We start from the raw sequence: 22,036 nt of genomic DNA on the forward strand, positions 1-22,036 counted from the left end.
TTGAAATTTCAGCACTCTGTCTCATAACGAAATGGGGAATTACTGACAGGAGGAATGAATAAAATAACTTACCATTTGGCCCCGGTTCCGGAATGGGACGTTTTTCCTGCAAAGAGAAAATGGGATCTCTACTTGAGGAATGTCTAACCCTTGTGATAGAAGTCAAGACTTTGATATCCCATTACAAGCATAAACGAATTACATTGAAAAGGAACTCTTCCTCAACAAGTTTCAACCTGGAAGTTATCTGAGAACGGGATAGAATGGGGAAACAATGCCTACAATGTCTACACAATGGACTTTAGCAAGGCCTTTGACAAGGTACCACATGGTAGTTTGTTGCATAAGGTTAAATCTCACAGGATCCTGGGTGAGGTAGCCAAATGGATACAAAATTGGCTTGATGACAGAAGACAAAGGATGGTTGTGGAGGCTTGTTTTTCAAACTGGAGGCCTGTGACCAGTGGTGTGCCTCAGGGATCGGTGCTGGGTCCACTGTTATTTGGCATTTATATTAATGATTTGGATGAGAATTTAGTAGGCACGGTTAGTAAGTTTGCAGATGACACCAAGATTGGTGGCATAGTGAACAGTGAAGAAGGTTATCTAGGATTGCAATGGGATCTTGATCAATTCGGCCAGTGGGCTGACGAATGGCAGATGGAATTTAGAGTCATAGAGGTTTACAGCATGGAAACAGGCCCTTCGGCCCAACTTGTCCATGCCGGCCTTTTTTTTTAAACCCCTAAGCTAATCCCAATTGCCAGCATTTGGCCCATATCCCTCTATACCCATCTTACCCATTTAACTATCTAAATGCTTTTTAAAAGACAAAATTGTATCCGCCTCTACTACTACCTCTGGCAGCTTGTTCCAGACACTCCCCACCCTCTGTGTGAAAAAATTGCCCCTCTGGACCGTTTTGTATCTCTCCCCTCTCACCTTAAACCTATGCCCTCTAGTTTTAGACTCCCCTACCTTTGGGAAAAGATATTGACTTTCTAGTTTAATTTAGATAAATGCGAGGTGATGCATTTTGGTCAATCGAACCAGGGCAGGACTTACTCAGTTAATGGTAGGGCGTTGGGGAGAGTTCTTGAACAAAGAGATCTAGGGGTACAGGTTCATAGCTCCTTGAAAGTGGAGTCACAGGTGGACAGAGTGGTAAAGAAGGCATTCGGTATGCTTGGTTTCATTGGTCAGAACATTGAATACAGGAGTTGTTGAAGTTGTACAAGACATTGGTAAGGCCACACTTGGAATACTGTGTACAGTTCTGGTCACCCTATTATAGAAAGGATATTATTAAACTAGAAAGAGTGCAGGAGAGATTTACTAGGATGCTACCGGGACTTGATGGTTTGAGTTATAAAGAGAGGCTGGAAAGACTGGGACTTTTTTCACTGGAGTGTAGGAGGCTGAGGGGTGATCTTATAGAGGTTTATAAAATAATGAGGGGCATATATCAGCTAGATAGTCAATATCTTTTCCCAAAGGTAGGGGAGTCTAAAACTAGAGGGCATAGGTTTAAGGTGAGAGGGGAGAGATACAAAAGTGTCCAGAGGAGCAATTTTTTCACACAGAGGGTGGTGAGTGTCTGGAACAAGCTGCCAGAGGTAGTAGTAGAGGCGGGTACAATTTTGTCTTTTAAAAAACATTTAGACAGTTACATGGGTAAGATGGGTACAGAGGGATATGGGCCAAATGCGGGCAATTGGGACTAGCTTATGGGTTTAAAAAAAAAGGGGTGGCATGAATAAGTTGGGCCGAAAGGCCTGTTTCATCCAAGTTTCATCGAATCCTGGAACGCCACGCTCTATTAGAAGCTCCAGAACTATAACTTATTTATTAGTGTCACAGGTAGGCTTACATTAACACTGCAATTAAGTTACTGTGAAAATCCCCCAGTCGCCACACTCTGGCGCCTGTTCGGGTACACGGAGGGAGAATTTAGTACGGCCAATGCACCTAACCAGCATGTCTTTCAGATAGCTCCAGGCAGTGGAGCTCTGTGAAGAATGCACATTCTGCCCGTGTCTGCGTGGGTTTCCCTCCCACAGTCCAAAGATGTGATGTGGAGGTGCCGGCGTTGGACTGGGGTGGGCACAGTAAGCAGTCTCACAACACCAGGTTAAAGTCCAACAGGTTTATTTGGTAGCACGAGCTTTTGGAACACTACTCCTTCATCAGGTGAGTGACTCAGCGAATGAAGGAGCGACACTCCGAAATCTCGCGATTCCAAATAAACCTTGGACTTTAACCTGGTGTTGTGAGACTGCTTACTGGGTCCATAGATGTGCAGATTAGGTGGATTGGCCATGTTAAATTGTTCCTTAGTGTCCCAAGATGGGTAGCGTAGGGGGAAAAGTGGGGTAAATATGTGGGGTTACTGGGATAAGGTAGGGGGGTGGGCCTGAGTATGATTCTCTGTTAGAGAGTCGTTGCAGACTTGATGGGGCCGAATGGCCTCCCTCTGCCCTCGGGGATTATTTGATTCTATGATTGGTCTTCACTGAGTTGAGGTGAAATTGGCACTCACTTCACTACCTTATTCCACTAAACTGGTTGGAGGCCAGTACATTGCGACAACAAAATTGAGCAGGACATACCAATTTCCAATGGTAAACTCTGCCAGAAAGGTGTGGCCAACAAATATGAAATTGGGAAATAAGGTCGATGAATGTTCCAAAAACACTGCGGTCATTTTTTCTTAAGAGGTCAAAAAAAAATCTACTTCCTTGTTGACATCTTCCTCCACAGTTTCGAGAAATATTTGTAACGTTAATGTGTAATTTTGCTCTGACATCATGCTCCATTAAACATCACTGCAGCATTGAATAAGCTTGTCGAACACTCTGAACGTGTCAAAGCTTTCATTGCCAAAGTTCCTTTGGTTAACAATCACCTTGTCCCAGCGTACGCACAGTACAGACTCCCACTGGGGTTACCCATACGATCAAACCCCATCCCAAAGAACATTACAGCACAGGAACAGGCCCTTCGGCCCTCCAAGCCTGCGCCGATCATGATGCCTGCCCAAACTAAAACTGTATGCACTTACGGAGTCCGTATCCTTCCATTCCCATCCTATTCGTGTATTCGTCTAGTTGCCCCTTAAATGCCGCTATCGTACCTACTCCCACCCCCTCCCCGGGCAGCGCGCCCCAGACATTCACCTTTGTGTAAAAAAACTTGCCTCGCACATAGGGCGGCACGGTAGCACAGTGGTTAGCACTGCTGCTTCACAGCTCCAGGGATCTGGGTTCGATTCCCGGCTTGGGTCACTGTGTGGAGTTTGCACATTCTCCTCGTGTCTGCGTGGGTTTCCTCTGGGTGCTCCGGTTTCCTCCCACAGTCCAAAGATGTGCGGGTTAGGTTGATTGGCCAGGTTAAAAATTGCCCCTTAGAGTCCTGAGATGCGTAAATTAGAGGGATTAGCGGGTAAATATGTGAGGGTAGGGCCTGGGTGGGATTGTGGTCGGTGCAGACTCGATGGGCCGAATGGCCTCCTTCTGCACTGTAGGGATTCTATTAAAAAAAAATCTCCTCTAAACTTTTCCCCACGCACCTTAAACCTATGTCCCCCAGTACTTGACTTTTCTACCCCTGTCAAATCTCTCTCTGTTTCTGGATTTTTTAATTATCGGTTCATTCACAGGCCAGCATTTGATGTCCAACCCTAATCGCCCCCTGGGAAGGAACTGGCAAGACACCTTTTCAAGCCGCTGTAAGTCCACTGTAGCATTTCTTGGCAACTGAGTGGCTTGCGAGGCCATTTCGGTGGCATAGTGGTTAGCACTGCTGCCTTACAGCGCCAGGAACCCGGGTTCGATTCCCGGCTCTGGGTGACCGTCTGTGTGGGAGTTTGCACATTCCCCCCCTGTGTCTGCGTGGGTTTCCTCCGGGTGCTCCGGTTTCCTCCCACAGTCCGAAAGACGTGCTGGTTAGGGTGCATTGACCCGAACAGGCACCGGAGTGTGGCGACTCGGGGATTTTCACAGTAACTTCATTGCAGTGTTAATGTGAGCCTACTTGTGACTAATAAATACAGAGGGACTAGCCTATGACCTTTGCTGGTCTGAAAACACCTGATTTTGTAAGCGATCTCAAAATTTTAGGTTTTTGTTAATTAGAGTATCGCTTTAAGGGGCTTTCAATTGATCGTTAGTCAGTGACTAACTGGACTCTCACTGGACTAGTAATCCAGAGGCCCAAGCTAATGCTCTGGGGACACGGGTTCAAATCTCGCCACGGCAGCTGTTGGAATTTAAATTTAACTAATAAAATCTGGAATTGAAAACCAGACCACGAAACTATCATCGATTATCATAAAGAAAAACACAATTCATTAATTTTGGGGCACGCGGTGGCACACTGGTTAGCACTGCGACCTCACGGCGCCAAGGACCTGGGTTCAATTGCAGCCTTGGGTGAATGTGTGGAGTTTGCATGTTCTCCCCGTGTCTGTGTGGGTTTCCTCCGGTTTCCTCCCACGGTCCAAAGACTTGCTGGGTAGGTGGATTGGCCATGCTAAATTGCCTCTTCATGTCAGAAGGACTAGCGGGGTAAATATGTGGAGTTAAGGGGATAGGGCCTGGGTGGGATTGTTGTCGGTGCAGACTCGATGGGCCGAATGGCCTCCTTCTGCACTGTTGGGATTCTATGATCCTATGAATTTGTTTTGGAGTTTTTGTTAGTTTTATGAGTTATCAAAAGAGCAAGTTAAGAGTGATTAGTCCAGGACCACACTGGTCTAATGATGCCCAAACTTGTCCAATCTCGGAAGTTAAGGAAACTCAGGCCTGGTTGGCAGTTGGATAGGAGACCACCTGGGATACAAGCTGCAGTAGGCTTAGAAACCTTGCATGACTAGTGGACATCACAGGGACTGAAGTCTATTATCAGCCCCGGGAACACTATTTTCATTTAGTTTTATACATTTCCTTTATTGTTTTGTCTTGTTATGGTGGCACGGTGGCACAGTGGTCAGCACTGCTGCCTCACAGCACCAGTGACCCAGGTTCGATTCCCGGCTTGGGTCACTGTCTGTGTGGAGTTTGCACATTCTCCCCGTGTCTGCGTGGGTTTCCTCCGGGTGCTCCGGTTTCCTCCCATAGTCCGAAAGACGTGCTGGTTAGGGTGCATTGGCCGTGCAAAATTCTCCCTCAGTGTACCCGAACAGGCGCCGGAGTGTGGCGACTAGGGGAATTTCAAAGAACAAAACAGCACAGGAACAGGCCCTTCGGCCCTCCAAGCCTGCACCGATCATGTGTTCCTAACTAGACCATTCGTTTGCATCCCTCTATTCCCAGTCTGTTCATGTGGCTGTCTAGATAAGTCTTAAATGATCCTAGCGTGTCTACCTCAACCACCTTGCTTGGCAGTGCATTCCAGGCCCCCACCACCCTCTGTGTAAAATACGTCCCCTGCATATCTGTATTGAACCTTGTCCCCCTTACCTTCGATTCCCGGCTTGGGTCACTGTCTGTGCGGAGTCTGCACGTTCTCCCCATGTCTGCGTGGGTTTCCTCCGGGTGCTCCGGTTTCCTCCCACAGTCTGAAAGACGTGCTGGTTAGGGTGCATTGGCCGTGCTAAATTCTCCCTCAGTGTACCCGAACAGGCGCCTGAGTGTGGCGACTAGGGGATTTTCACAGTGACTTCATTGCAGCGTTAATGTAAGCCTACTTGTGACACTCATAAGTAAACTTTAATTTTTTGTTAGAGTGCCCCTTTAAGGGGCTGCTAATTTGTTTATTGGTCAATTTGTTTATTTTATTAGCTTTGAAAGGAGGCATTAGTTGGTGGTTCATTGACTCCCAGGCCGCTTGTCTCTTGTGCGGCCTTGGGGAGTTAGTGTTCCCCATGTAGATAGATAGTGAGAGATTGCGGCTCCTTTTTTGGTTATTTGCAAGGGGGCTGCTCCTTTATCCCCATGCAGCTGATCATTGGCCACCCTGTGTGTGTGTGTGTGTGTGTGTGTGTGGGGAGGGGAGGGGTGATGGTGCGGGCAATACAGAGGGCATTCCATGTAAGCTTAGGCTTTGCCAAGGCAGCATCTACAGGTTCAGTCAGTGGGCCATGAAGGGGGATATTTAGCCCTGACTGTCCGCCCCTCCTCTGCTGCAAGGCCCGCAACCAGGAGGCCCTGGGAGAGTGAGCACGCAGTATCCGCCCGCGCATTTGAGGCCTATCACAACCAGCGGTTGCTTCAGGGGCGGACACGGTGGCACAGCGGGTTAGCACTGCTGCCTCACAGCGCCAGGGAATCGGGTTCAATTCCCAGCACTGTCTGTGCGGAGTCTGCACGTTCTCCCCGTGTCTGCGTGGGTTTCCTCCGGGCGCTCTGGTTTCCTCTCATAGTCCGATGGTGAGGTGCATTGCCAAATTCTCCCTCAGCGTACCCGAACAGGCGCCGGAGTGTGGCGACTGGAGGAATTTCCACAGTGACTTCATTGCGGTGTTAATGTAAGCCTATTTGTGACGCTAATAAATCGGGGTGGGATTCGCCGGCTGCGCTCACCTCATGAACTGGAGAATCCCACCCGAGGTCAACGGACCTTTGCGTGGTCCACCCCCCCCCCCCCCCCCCCCCACGACTCCCGTGGCAGGTGGGACGAGGGAATTCACCCTCTAAACTTTAAAAAATCTTAAGTAATCCAGGAAAAACAGGTTTTCTTCCCAGCATTTTATTTTTAAATCTGGTAAGATGAGAATCTGAGATAAATTTGCCAATCCTAAACATAAATCAATTAAAAATATTCCCTTTCACGAGGATGTCACAATTCTCTCAAAGATTCACAAGCTAATTGTTCCCTGCCTGACTTCAATAAAATGTACTGACGCGCTGGAAACTCTTGGGTTTTTTTTCTGCCTGGTTTCCCTAATGCAAGATCGTTCTCAGACTTCCGGTTTAGATGTAAGAGGAGATAAGAGAGATTTTTTTAAAATTACTTACCAGTCTCAGATCATGTTTCTTGTACAGCACCACTGATAGATTCTCCATCTCCGAGCTCCAACAGGTTAAAAATGAGTGGCTTTCACTCGATGACGAATTCTACTTCATTCCAAAGGTCCTTCCAGCACTGGCTGAGTCCTAGAGCTGAAATTGGAATCGTACGTTTTAAGATTGCTTACTGGAGTGCAGCACAAGCAAAAGCTTTGATCGCATAACGATCTGCGTACGCGACGATTAATATCAAAGTTTATTTAACAAGTAAGGCTTGCATTCACACTGCAATGAAGTTACTGTGAAAAATGCGAAGTGATGCATTTTGGTAGATCTAATGCAGGGGGGAGCTATACAATAAATGGCAGAACCATCAGGAGTATAGACACACAGAGGGACCTGGGTGTGCAAGTCCACAGATCCTTAAAGGTGGCAGCACAGGTGGAAAAGGTGGTGAAGAAGGCATATGGCATGCTTGCCTTTATTGGACGGGGCATAGAGTATAAAAGTTGGCATATGATGTTGCAGTTATATAGAACGTTGGTTAGGCCACATTTGGAATACTGCGCCCAGTTCTGGTCACCACACTACCAGAAGGACGTGGAAGCTGTGGAGAGAGTGCAGAAAAGGTTTACCAGGATGTTGCCTGGTATGGAGGGTATTAGCTATGAGGTGAAATTGAGTAAACTAGGGTTGTTCTCCCTGGAAAGACGGAGGTTGAGGGGCGGCCTAATAGAGGTGTATAAAATTATGAAGGGCATAGATAGGGTGAATAGTTGGAAGCTTTTTCCCAGATCAGAAATGACAAACACAAGGGGTCACAAGTTCAAGGTAAGGGGGGCAAGGTTCAATACAGATATGCGGGGGGCGTATTTTACACAGAGGGTGGTGGGGGCCTGGAATGCGCTCCCAAGCAAGGTGGTTGAGGCAGACACGCTAGGATCATTTAAGACTTATCTAGATAGCCACATGAACAGACTGGGAATGGAGGGATACAAACGAATGGTCTAGTTAGGAACACATGATCGGTGCAGGCTTGGAGGGCCGAAGGGCCTGTTCCTGTGCTGTATTGTTCTTTGTTCGTTGTTCTTTGAAATTCCCCTAGTCGCCACACTCCGGCGCCTGTTCGGGTACACTGAGGGAGAATTTAGCACGGCCAATGCACCCCCAACCAGCACGTCTTTCGGACTGTGGGAGGAAACCAGAGCACCCGGAGGAAACCCACGCAGACACGGGGAGAACGTGCAAACTCCACACAGATACTGACCCAAGCCAGGAATCGAACACGGGTGCCTGGCGCTGTGAAGCAGCAGTGCTAACCACTGTGCCACCGTGCCGCCCCGATTTATTAATATTTCCGCCATTTCAGAAATCCATCCTTGCAATTTACACTCGAGCAGAAGGCGGCCTGCATTTCTAAAGGGGAAATCCCAGGTTTAATGGGGGTGGCACGGTGGATCTGGTTGGATCAGAATATCCTCTTTCTGTACTCTATATCCGTTGGCAAGGTGGCACAGTGGTTAGCACTGCTGCTTCACAGCTCCAGGGACCCGGGTTCACTTCCTGGCTTGGGTCACTGTCTGTGCGGAGTCTGCACATTCTCCCCGTGTCTGCGTGGGTTTCCTCCGGGTGCTCCGGTTTCCTCCCACTGTCTGAAAGACGTGCTGGTTAGATGCATTAACCATACTCCCTCAGTGTACCCGAACAGGCGCCGGAGTGTGGCAACTAGGGGATTTTCACAATAACTTCATTGCAGTGTTAATGTAAGCTTACTTGTGACACTAATAAATGAATAATATGCTTCATTAACTGCTCTCTCCACCCATCCTGCCACCTTCAATACTCTGTGCACAAATACAGGTCTAACTGCTGCTGCATCCCTTTAAGAATTGTACCCCTTATTTTATATCGTCTTTCCATGTTCTTCCCACCAAAATGCATCACCTCACATTTCTCTGCACTGAACTTCATCTGCCACCTATCTGCCCTCTCCACTAACTTGGCTATGTCCTTTAGAGGTTCTACACTGTCCACCCCACAGTTTATAATGGTTCCATGTTTAGTGTCGTCTGCAGACTCTGAAATTATCCCCTGCAAACCAAGAACTAGATCATCAATGTAGTAAGGATCGTAATTCCGAACCCTGGGGAAGTCCGCTACAAATCTTCCTGACCCATTGACTGTTACTCAGCCAGGTTTGTATCCACATTGCCACTGTCCCTTTTATCCCTTGAGCTTTTCTCACAAGTCTGTTGTGTGGCACTGCGCCCAATACCTTTTGAAAACCCATGTGCATCACATCAACAGCACCACCCTTATCGACCTTTCTAATAGCTCCAGCATAACCTCTATTCATAGAATAGAATACCTACAGTGCAGAAGGAGGTGATTCGACTCATGAGACTGCGCCAACTATTGACAGGCTCATCCCCCCACCCCCTATAACCACACGTGTTTACTCCGCTAACCTCCCTAACCTACACATTCTGAGACACTAAGGGACAATTTAGCATGGCCAATCCACCTAACCTGCACATCTTGGTTCACTAAGGGGCAATTTAGCATGGCCAATCCATCTAATCTGCACATCTTGGGACACTAAGGGACAATTTAGCACAGCCAATCCACCTGACCCGCACATCTTTCGGACTGTGGGAAGAAACCGGAGCACCCAGAGGAAACCCACGCAGACACGGGGAGAACGTGCAAACTCCACACAGACAGTGACCCGAGGCCTGAATCGAACCCGAGTCCTTGGCGCTGTGAGGCAGCAGTGCTAACCACTCAGCCACCCCTACAAACCCCCTCACAATCAACGAAAGCATTCCATTAGCTTTCCCAAGGACATGAGAATGTGACCTGTCGTTGTGAGTGCGATGAGGCACCTCGGCTTCACAAACTGACAGAAAGCAAACTGCTTTCACTCTTTATAAAATGTTAAATTTCAACAGTTAACATACCTTCACAGATTTTTATGAATGAAACATATTTCAGCCATTGTCTGAGGCCCTCCCATTATTGTACTGTTAGCGGACAACAAATTGATGAAGTTACGTATATAATATGAAACAGGCCAAACTGCACTCAGAACCCCTCCATTAAAGATTAAAAGGGACAGATCCTGACAAGCAGGCAAAAGGCATGCTTTTAAAATGCAAACAAGGTCTAACAACAAAAGGGAGCCAGACAGGGTGGCACCAAAGGAAACTAAAGTAAGGGTACCCCCCCCCTCATCTAATCAAATCAGCACCACTGACCTAATCAAGTGATATCAGGAAGCCTTCTTGGCCTCAAAGGACTTCCTGAGATCAGCCAAACACCCATTGTTCAAGAAACCCCGGAGATTCTAGACCATCGGCGGCACGGTAGCACAGTGGTTAGCACTGCTGCTTCACAGCTCCAGGGTCCCGGGTTCGATTCCCGACTCGGGTCACTGTCTGTGTGGAGTTTGCACATTCTCCTCGTGTCTGCGTGGGTTTCCTCCGGGTGCTCCGGTTTCCTCCCACAGTCCAAAGATGTGCGGGTTAGGTTGATTGGCCATGCTAAAATTGCCCCTTAGTGTCCTGGGATGCGTAGATTAGCGGGTAAAATATGTAGGGACATGGGGGTAGGGCCTGGGTGGGATTGTGGTCGGTGCAGGCTCGATGGGCCGAATGGCCTCTTTCTGTGCTGTCGGGTTTCTATGACTTCTATGATTGATAAACCCATCGGACAGAAACGATTACCATACCTAAACATCGATACTGTACTTAAAACATCAAAACAGAACGGTCAGAGTCAAATACTGTAAACAAAACATTAACATTTGAATCATACAACGTGTCAAAGTTCGAGTATAACTGTAGCCCATTGCGGTGGGCTGTCAGAGTGCTTTCGGGACAGTGCTGTTTGTATGTCCTGATTGCACCTCCGTCGACGTTAATAAAGCTGTACCGCTGTTGAACCTGACTCTGAGTCCGAAGTGGTCGTGTTCACCCACTCGCGCTAACGGTACACTAACAAGCTCGAAAGCGTTTAAACTCCCTCAGGCAGTGCGCACCAGAGATTGTTGAACATTAAATGTAAATGTATATTGCAAATAGAATCTGCTTTGGCAAGTGCATTGAGGCACCTGATGTATCAACAGAAACCGGGTCTATCTTGCAATTAATGTCAAATTTGAATTGTTAATGTGCTTTTCCAAATCTTAGAAGGTATATTTTTGGAAAACAAATTTTTCCAAAACGTCTGCTGCTTTCAAGGTCGGATGGCACAGATATTCTTGGAGCAGAGGCCTCAGCGACCTGACGGCCTAAATAAGAAGCCAGTAGGGTCGCGAACGTAGCCCAATCCGTCACGCAAACCAGCCTCCCGTCCACTGACTCCGTCTACTCTTCCCGCTGTCTCGGAAAAGCAGCCAGCATAATCAAGGACCCCAAGGACTCCGGGCAGCATGGGGGCACAGTGGTTAGCACTGCTGCCTCTTAGCGTCAAGGACCAAGGTTCGATTTAGATTTAGATAAATGCGAGGTGATGCATTTTGGTAGATTGAACCAGGGCAGACTTACTCAGTTAATGGTAGGGCATTGGGGAGAGTTACAGAACAAAGAGATCTAGGGGTACATGTTCATAGCTCCTTGAAAGTGGAGTCACAGGCGGACAGAGTGGTGAAGAAGGCATTCGGCATGCTTGGTTTCATTGGTCAGAACATTGAATACAGGAGTTGGAACATCTTGTTGAAGTTGTACAAGACATTGGTAAGGCCACACTTGGAATACTGTGTACAGTTCTAGTCACCCTATTACAGAAAGGATATTATTAAGCTAGAAAAAATTTACTAGGATGTTACCGGGACTTGATGGTTTGAGTTATAAGGAGAGGCTGGATAGACTGGGACTTTTTTTTCTCTGGAGCGTAGGAGGCTGAGGGGTGATCTTATAGAGGTCTATAAAATAATGAGGGCATAGATCAGCTATATAGTCAATATCTTTTCCCAAAGGGAGGGGAATCTAAAATTAGACGGCATAGGTTTAAGGGGAGAGGGCAGAAGTACAAAAGGGTCCAGAGGGGCTGTTTTTTCACACAGAGGGTGGTGTGTGTCTGGAACTGCCAGAGGTAGTAGTAGAGGCGGGTACAATTTTGTCTTTTAAAAAGCGTTTAGACAGTTACATGGGTAGGATGGCTATAGAGGGATATGGGCCAAACGCAGGCAATTGGGACTAGCTTAGTGGTTAAAAACAAAGGGGCAGCATGGACAAGTTGGGCCGAAGGGCCTGTTTCCATGCCGTAAAACCTTTATGACTCTATGACTCCCGGCTTGTCTGTGCGGAGTCTGCATGTTCTCCCCGTGTCTGCGTGGGTTTCCTCCGGGTGTTCCGGTTTCCTCCCACAGTCCGAAAGACGTGCTGGTTCGGGTGCATTGGCCGTGCTAAATTCTCCCTCAGTGTACCCGAACAGGTGCCGGATTGTGGCGACCGGGGGATTTTCACAGCAAGTTCATTGCGGTGTTAATGTAAGCCTACTTGTGACACTAATAAATAAGCTTTAAAACATTCTCTCTTCCACCTTCTTCCGTCAGGAAAAAGATATAAAAGTCTGAGGGTCACGTACCAACCAACTTAAGAACAGCTTCTTCCCTGCTGCCATCCAAGTTTTGAGTGGACCTATTATATGTTAAGTTGATCTTTCTCTGCACACTATCTGTAACTGCAACATTATATCCTGCACTCTCTCCTTTCCTTCTCCCCTATGTACTTTATGAATGGTATGCTTTGTCTGTGTAGCGCGCAAGAAACAATACTTATCACTGTATCCCAATACATGTGACAATAATAAATCAAATGAAATCAAAATGTGGCTGACTCTTAATTGCCCTCTGAAATGGCCACACAGTCAGGTCAAGGGCAATCTTTCCACGCCATGTCCCAATATATGTGACAATAATAAATCAACTCAAATCATAAAGTCTGTAATCTAAGTCAGAGTCACTTGCCCGTAAGGCCACCCGTTTATCCATTTCCTATAAATGTCGCAAAACACAAAATCTAAGTAATCGTGAGGATTTCACAATCCTGGAAACAATACCCAGTCTCCACGCTGCTTAACGTAACCAAGCTGTATTAGATTTGGCTGCAGGCAAATTGTTAAACATGCCCTTGTTCGCCGCAACTATTGACATTTCAGACTTGTACAATGTGTACTCATGGTGCGCGGATGTTTATCTACGCTTCAACAGACATATACCTACCTCAAACAAACCAGTAGGACAGGCTCTTCCAGCCTTCTATTGACTCTGTCTACACTTCCCGCTGCCTCGGCAAAGCAGCCAGCATAATCAAGGACCCCACGCGCCCCGGACATTCTCTCTTCTTCCGTCAGGAAAAAGATACAAAGGTCTGAGGTCACGTACCAACCGACTTCAGGAACAGCTTCTTCCCCACTGCTGGCAGACTTTTGAATGGACCGACCTCGCGTTAAGTTGATCTTTCTCTACACCCTAGCTATGACTGTAACACTACATTCTGCACTCTCTCCTTTCCTTCTCTATCAATGGTATGCTTTGTCTGTATAGTGCGCGAGAAACAATACTTTTCACTGTATTGCAATACAGTTTAAGTTTATTTATTAGTGTCACAAGTAAGGCTTACATTAACACTGCAATGAAGTTACTGTGAAAATCCCCTAGTCGCCACACTCCGGCGCCTGTTCGGGTACACTGAGGGAGAAATTAACACGGCCAATGCACCTGACCAGCACACCTTTCGGACTGTGGGAGGAAACTGGAGCACCCGGAGGAAACCCACACAGACACGGGGAGAACGTGCAGACTCCGCACAGACAGTGACCCGAGCCGGGAATCGAACCCGGGTCCCTGGCGCTGTGGGGCAGCAGTGCTAACCACTGTGTCACCGTGCCGCCCTTGTGACAATAATAAATCAAATCAAATGGGGGAGCCACATCTAAATATTTTTCTCACTCAAGGGGCCAAAGAGCAAATTTTGGAAAGATGGGGGTGCAGTGGATGGGGGGGGGGGGGGGGTGGAGTTGTAGGGGGTGAGGGGAGTGGGGGTGGACCCTGGCCTCCCTGAGGCTTTTTTCTCACCGCTGTCAATGGGATTTTCCATTGACTGCACCCCACACAGCAGGAAACTCACGGGGAGAGTGCGCCGTCGATGGGACCAGGCGACCCTGCCGGTGTGAACTGCCGGAAAGGTCCGGCCAAGATTTGCCACAACATTAAACAGGATTTTTTTTTTTTAAACGGTGAAGTTTGAAAACTTGCAGAGAAAAATCACAATGTCAAAGCAATGGATGGATAATTCCAAAAAATGAGTCATAAATAAATATGACTTTAGAGTGTGACAGGGCGGAACAGCGCAAAAAACAGTTATCTCATTGAAGAGCTACATTATTTCACTGGGACCTTGGGGCAAAGCATTTCCAGCATCCCCCGAAGCTCAAACACAACTGCAGGACTGAAGGAATGCTGCACCATTGGGGGTTAGAAACTTTCAAATGAGATGATTAACCAAGCACCCTCCTCTGCCAGGGCAATATTCTAGAAAGAGCAGTGAACCGTCCCAGTCTCCTGGCCACATGTCTGTCCCTCAGAGAGAGCGCGGAAACAGAGATCACTGCTCCCTTATCTCAGTGCAAATCCTGGGATCTTACTTTGCACAAATTGTACTTCTCTACTATTCAGCTTTGTATTAATATACGCTCTCCCCCTCCTCCTCCTCACACTCTCCATCTCCCCCTCATTCCCTGCCTCTCCCTCTCCCCCTCCCTCCCTCCCTCTCTCCTCCATCTTCCCTGCCCTCACTCCCTCACCCTCATTCTTTCCCTCCCTCTCCTTCTTTCCCTCCCACTTACTCACTCCCTCTTCCCTTCACTCCTTCCATCCCCTTCCCCTTCCCTCCCGTCCCATATTCCCCCTCACTCCCCCCTCTTCCTCGCCCCCTCCCTTCATTTCCTCCCTCCCATATTCCCCCTCACTCCCTCCCATATTCCCCCTCACTCCCCCCTCTTCCTCGCCCCCTCCCTTCATTCCCTCCCTCCCATATTCCCCCTCACTCCCTGCCTCACCTCACTCCCTCACCTCACTCCCTCCCTCCCTCACCTCACTCCTTCCCTCTTCCTCTTCCGCTCCATCCCTTCATTCATTCCCTCCCCTTCTCCCTCACTCCCTTCATTCATTCCTTCCCCCTCACTCCCTCCCTCTCCCTCCCATTCTCCCTCACTCCCTTCCCTTCATTCATTCCCTCTCCCTCACTCCCTCCCTCTCCCTCCCATTCCCCCTCACTCCCTCCCTCCCCCTCCCATTCCCCCTCACTCCCTCCCTCCCCCTCCCATTCCCCCTCACTCCCTCCCTCTCTCACGTCATGGTCAGCATTTGTTGCCCATCTCTAGTTGCTCTTGAAACTGAGTGGCTTACTAGGCCATTTCAGAGGGCAGTTGAGAGTCAACCACATTGCTGTGGCTCTGGAGCCACATGTAGGCCAGACTGGGTAAGGACAACAGATTTCCTTCCCTAAAGGACATTAGTGAACCAGATGGGTTTTTCTGACAATCGACAACGGTTTCATGGTCATCGGTAGATTCCAGATTTATTTTTTGTTGAATTCAAATTCCACCATCTGCCGTGGTGGGATTCGAACCCGGGTCCCCAGAACATTAGCTGAGTTTCTGGATTAACAGTCTAGCGATAATACCACCGCCTCCCCTTTTATTAAAACAGATAAAAGTGAACCATATCAATACTCACAGTTAGGATTTATTTACTGCTGCTTTCTTGGGATCAACCTCTTCTCTGAACAGCTTGAAGATCTCTTGTAAGTGGTGAGCAGAATGGAATGGAACTGTCAAGGTGTGGCCTGAATGGAACACTGTAAAATCATTATCTCCGAACTTGTATTTAACTATTTTGGCTATGCAGGTAGTCATCCTATTGGCTTTGCTGATCGCTGCTCTGAATCAGTTGATCATAGAATCCCTACAGGAGGCCATTCAGCCCATCGAGCCAGCACCTACAACAATCCCAACTAGGCCCTATCCCCGTAACCCCATGTATTTACCCTGTTAATCCCCCTGACACTAAGGGGCAATTTAGCATGGCCAATCCATCTAACGCTTTTGGACTGTGGGAGGAAACCAGAGTACCCGGAGGAAACCCACGCAGACACGGGGAGAATGTGCAAACTCCGCACAGACAGTTACCCAAGGCCTGAATCGAACCCGGGTCCCTGGCGCTGTGAGGCAGCAATGCTAACCACTGTGCCATCATGCAGCACTGAAGTGTGAGATGTTGCAGCTCCCGTCTGGTTATCTAAGGGGGCTACTCTGCAATTTTCGACCTGATCTTTGGCCACTCAGTGTGCAGGGGGTAGTGGACAGGTTGGAGTGTCTTCTAGCCAAAAAAAAACAGTCACTCACAAGTCCAGGCCAATTTTGGGGTGGCACAGTGCTTAGCACTACTGCCTCAGAGCGCCAGGGACCCGGGTTCGATTCCAGCCTCGGGTGACTGTGTGGAGTCTGCACGTTCTCTCCGCGTCTGTGTGTGTTTCCTCCAGGTGCTCCAGTTTCCTCCCACACTCCAAAGATGTGCGGGTTAGGTGGATTGGCCTGGGAGATTAGCAGGGTAAACACATGGGGTTATGAGGATGGGGCCTGGATGGGATTGTTGTCGATGGGCCGAATGGCCTCCTTCTGCACTGTAGGGGTTCTATGAAACAGGGCCTATGTCGGAGGCTTTGTGTTAGGGCCTTTAGGACGGGTGGCTATTGCCAAGAATAAAATATCAGCAAGGCATAGCTAATAATATTATGATTTAGAATTGTAAACTTCATTTTGTTTTCACAAAAATTTATGCCGGCACCAGATTATTTTTTCCTTCAGGTGACAGAGATGAAACCCAGTGCCATTCTTACCGCTGAAGGGAATGGTAGCATAGGGGGAACATTACTGGACTAGTAACCCAGGGAACTGAACTAACAACCTGGCAGCATGGGTCCCAATCCCAACACGGTTGCAGGAAAACTTTAGTTAATTTAGTTAAATCTAAGATTAAAAAGTTAATAGTCGTGAACGTGACCATGTTTCAAATCCCATCTGTGTCTTCAGGGAAGGGAATCTGCCATCCTTAGCTGGTCTTGCCTACTTGCCACCCCAGTCTCACTTAACTGCCCTCTAGCGGGCATGGTGGTTAAACATAAGAACAGAAGAACAAGGAGCTGGAGTAGGCCATCTGGCCCCTCGAGCCTGCTCCGCCATTCAATTTCCAGTCTATACCAGGGAAATTGAAGTCTCCCACTACAACAACCCTATTTTTCCTGCACCTATCCAATATCTCCTGATATATCCGTTCTTCCACTTCCCTTGGGCTGTGGAATAGTGTAGGTTAGATGGGCTTTAGATTGGTTTCACTGGTCGGCGCAACATCGAGGGCCGAAGGGCCTGTACTGCGCTGTAATGTTCTATGATCTTTTCATGGACTCAGCTCCACTTACCCGCCCGCTCACCATAACCCTTAATTCCTTTACTGTTTAAAAATTTATCTATCCTTGCCTTAAAAACATTCAATGAGGTAGCCTCAACTGCTTCACTGGGCAGGGAATTCCACAGATTCACAACCCTTTGGGTGAAGAAGTTCCTCCTCAACTCTGTCCTAAATCTGCTTCCCCTTATTTTGAGGCCATGCCCCCTAGTTCTAGTTTCACCCACCACTGGAAACAACTTCCCTGCTTCTATTTTATCGATTCCCTTCATAATCGTATATGTTTCTATAAGATCTCCCCCTCATTCTTCTGAATTAACACTGCTGCCTCACAGCACCAGGGACCCACTCTCAATTCCCGGCTTGGGTGACTGTCTGTGCGGAGTCTGCACGTTCTCCCCGTGTCTGCGTGGGTTTCCTCCGGGTGCTCCGGTTTCCTCCCACACTCCGAAAGATGTACGGGTTAAGTGCTAAATTCTCCCTCAGTGTACCCGAACAGGCGCCGGAGTGTGGCAACTAGGGAATTTTCACAGTAACTTCATTGCAGTGTTAACCTAAGCCTCCCTGTGACACTAATAAATGAACTTTAAACTTTAAATGACCTAGCAAGCCACCAGGTGATGGGCACATGGCCTTGTCAGCGGTGCTCACGTCCCATTGATGAATTAAATAAAAAGCAAGGCATTTGCAACAGTCAAGAGGAGGACAGCAACAGCCGAGACGGGAAGAGGTTGCAGGAACTTTAACCAGCGTGACTGCACAGAGAAGAATTCTAACCTTCAGCTCAAATTTACAGTGTGAATGGAACCCCATAACCTAATTTGAGAAGCTTCAACAGAATTGCTGCAGTGGCTTCAGCACAAGATAGGCCCACATCCGGCAGAGTCGAGGGGGCTCATTGAATGCAGCCATCCAGACAAGACACTGACCCACACTGGGCACAGTCCAGGAGTCACTGACCCACACTGGACACAGTCCTGGAGTCACTGACCCACACTGGGCACAGTCCAGGGGAATCACTGACCCACACTGGGCACAGTCCAGGGGAATCACTGACCCACACTGGGCACAGTCCTGGGGGAGACACTGACCCACACTGGGCACAGTCCAGGAGTCACTGACCCACACTGGACACAGTCCTGGAGTCACTGACCCACACTGGGCACAGTCCAGGGGAATCACTGACCCACACTGGGCACAGTCCTGGGGGAGACACTGACCCACACTGGGCACAGTCCAGGAGTCACTGACCCACACTGGACACAGTCCTGGAGTCACTGACCCACACTGGGCACAGTCCAGGGGAATCACTGACCCACACTGGGCACAGTCCAGGGGAATCACTGACCCACACTGGGCACAGTCCTGGGGGAGACACTGACCCACACTGGACACAGTCCTGGGGGGAGACACTGACCCACACTGGACACAGTCCTGGGGGGAGACACTGACCCACACTGGGCACAGTCCAGGAGTCACTGACCCACACTGGGCACAGTCCTGGGGGGAGTCACTGACCCACACTGGGCACGGTCCTGGGGGGAGACACTGACCCACACTGGGCACAGTCCTGGGGGGAGACACTGACCCACACTGGGCACAGTCCTGGGGAGAGACACTGACCCACACTGGGCACAGTCCAGGAGTCACTGACCCACACTGGGCACAGTCCTGGGGGGAGACACTGACCCACACTGGGCACGGTCCTGGGGGGAGACACTGACCCACACTGGGCACAGTCCTGGGGGGAGTCACTGACCCACACTGGGCACGGTCCTGGGGGGAGACACTGACCCACACTGGGCACAGTCCTGGGGGGAGACACTGACCCACACTGGGCACAGTCCTGGGGAGAGACACTGACCCACACTGGGCACAGTCCAGGAGTCACTGACCCACACTGGGCACAGCCCAGGGGAGTCATTGACCACACTGGACACAGTCCTGGGAGGAGACACTGACCCACACTGGACACAGTCCTGGGAGGAGACACTGACCCACACTGGACACAGTCCTGGGAGGAGACACTGACCCACACTGGACACAGTCCTGGGGGGAGTCACTGACCCACACTGGGCACAGTCCAGGAGTCACTGACCCACACTGAACACAGTCCTGGTGGGAGACACTGACCCGCACTGGACGCAGTCCTGGTGGGAGACACTGACCCACACTGGACACAGTCCTGGGGGGAGTCACTGACCCACACTGGACACAGTCCTGGGGGGAGTCACTGACCCACACTGGGCACAGTCCTGGGGGGAGTCACTGACCCACACTGGGCACAGTCCTGGGGGGAGTCACTGACCCACAGTGGGCACAGTCCAGAGGGGGAGTCACTGGCCCACACTGGACACAGTCCTGGGGGGAGTCACTGACCCGCACTGGACACAGTCCAGGAGTCACTGACCCACACTGGGCACAGTCCAGGGGAAACACTGACCCACACTGGGCACAGCCCAGGAGTCACTGCCCCACACTGGGCACAGGCCAGGGGAAACACTGACCCACACTGGACACAGTCCTGGGGGAGACACTGACCCACACTGGACACAGTCCTGGGGGGAGACACTGACCCACACTGGGCACAGTCCAGGAGTCACTGACCCACACTGGGCACAGTCCTGGGGGGAGTCACTGACCCACACTGGGCACGGTCCTGGGGGGAGACACTGACCCACACTGGGCACAGTCCTGGGGGGAGACACTGACCCACACTGGGCACAGTCCTGGGGAGAGACACTGACCCACACTGGGCACAGTCCAGGAGTCACTGACCCACACTGGGCACAGTCCTGGGGGGAGACACTGACCCACACTGGGCACGGTCCTGGGGGGAGACACTGACCCACACTGGGCACAGTCCTGGGGGGAGTCACTGACCCACACTGGGCACGGTCCTGGGGGGAGACACTGACCCACACTGGGCACAGTCCTGGGGGGAGACACTGACCCACACTGGGCACAGTCCTGGGGAGAGACACTGACCCACACTGGGCACAGTCCAGGAGTCACTGACCCACACTGGGCACAGCCCAGGGGAGTCATTGACCACACTGGACACAGTCCTGGGAGGAGACACTGACCCACACTGGACACAGTCCTGGGAGGAGACACTGACCCACACTGGACACAGTCCTGGGAGGAGACACTGACCCACACTGGACACAGTCCTGGGGGGAGTCACTGACCCACACTGGGCACAGTCCAGGAGTCACTGACCCACACTGAACACAGTCCTGGTGGGAGACACTGACCCGCACTGGACGCAGTCCTGGTGGGAGACACTGACCCACACTGGACACAGTCCTGGGGGGAGTCACTGACCCACACTGGACACAGTCCTGGGGGGAGTCACTGACCCACACTGGGCACAGTCCTGGGGGGAGTCACTGACCCACACTGGGCACAGTCCTGGGGGGAGTCACTGACCCACACTGGGCACAGTCCAGAGGGGGAGTCACTGGCCCACACTGGACACAGTCCTGGGGGGAGTCACTGACCCGCACTGGACACAGTCCAGGAGTCACTGACCCACACTGGGCACAGTCCAGGGGAAACACTGACCCACACTGGGCACAGCCCAGGAGTCACTGCCCCACACTGGGCACAGGCCAGGGGAAACACTGACCCACACTGGACACAGTCCTGGGGGAGTCACTGACCCGCACTGGACGCAGTCCTGGTGGGAGACACTGGCCCACATTGGACACAGCCCAGGAGTCACTGACCCACACTGGACACAGTCCAGAGGTGAGACCCTCTCTCACCATCCATCGCCCCAAAGAGGGAAATTAACAGGGAATGGGGGGGGGGGGGGGAGGAAATCGGCCCCGTTGTTGGACGCAGCAATTCCTTTACCAGGAGCTCTCTGTGTCTCTCTCCCTGTGAGACAGCAATCCCTGTGTGTGCCCACACTCTCTCTGTGTGTGTGTGCCCACACTCAGCGCACCGACCCCTTCACCATCCGACAGCCCAGATCAAACCCGGACACCGACCCCAGCACTGATTGGCTGGAACCCTCCATAGGCCACGCCCTACAGGCTATTGCAACATGCCTGCGACACCCCCATTGGCCAACGCCGCTGTCACTCACAGTAATTGCAACAGTATCAGTTATTTCAGCTGTTTTCAGTTAGTTGCTACTGAGCTGCAGAGACAAGTCTAGCTTCAGGATTCTTCACCCCTTTAACTTGCTTTGCAGTTCCTGGCTCGCTCAAATTAACCAAATCATTCACACAGACGTGATTCGGGCACTATCCTGCATAAGATAGTCCCAGCTGGGCACAGCAGAGAGAGAGGCAAGGAAGGTGGCACCTCCTAGAGGAACCTGCCACTACATCCTTCCAGATGGAGCCAGTATTGGATGGATAAATAGTAAAGTGTGAAGAATACTATATTATACACTGTGAAGAGGGCCGTGTAGATTTTCAGAAGAACATAGACAAGTTTAATTTACTTATTTATTAGTCACAAGGAAGTCTTACATTCACATTGCAATAGAGTTACTGAGAAATTCCCCGATTCGCCACATTCTGACACCTATTCAGGTCAATGCACCCTAACCAGCACGTCTTTCGGACTGTGGGAGGAAACCGGAGCACCCGGAGGAAACCCA

General features: G+C 50.1%; 1 protein-coding gene across 1 annotated transcript in view; it reads right to left on the reverse strand.

Annotated features, from left to right (window-relative positions):
• LOC144480529 (sorbitol dehydrogenase-like) overlaps nt 1-21,408 on the reverse strand; it is a 51,563-nt gene extending 30,155 nt beyond the window's left edge. Inside the window, exons 1-4 of the mRNA XM_078200093.1 lie at nt 21,280-21,408; nt 15,691-15,799; nt 6,957-7,100; nt 73-106 (exon numbers count right to left, since the gene is read on the reverse strand). Coding sequence (XP_078056219.1) covers nt 73-106; nt 6,957-7,004 — 82 coding nt within the window. The 5' untranslated portion in view covers nt 7,005-7,100; nt 15,691-15,799; nt 21,280-21,408. The remainder of the gene's footprint in view (nt 1-72; nt 107-6,956; nt 7,101-15,690; nt 15,800-21,279) is intronic.
• Between the last annotated feature and the right edge of the window lie 628 nt (nt 21,409-22,036).

This window comes from Mustelus asterias, chromosome 29 (genome assembly GCF_964213995.1).
Source record: "Mustelus asterias chromosome 29, sMusAst1.hap1.1, whole genome shotgun sequence".
Lineage (NCBI taxonomy): Eukaryota > Metazoa > Chordata > Chondrichthyes > Carcharhiniformes > Triakidae > Mustelus > Mustelus asterias.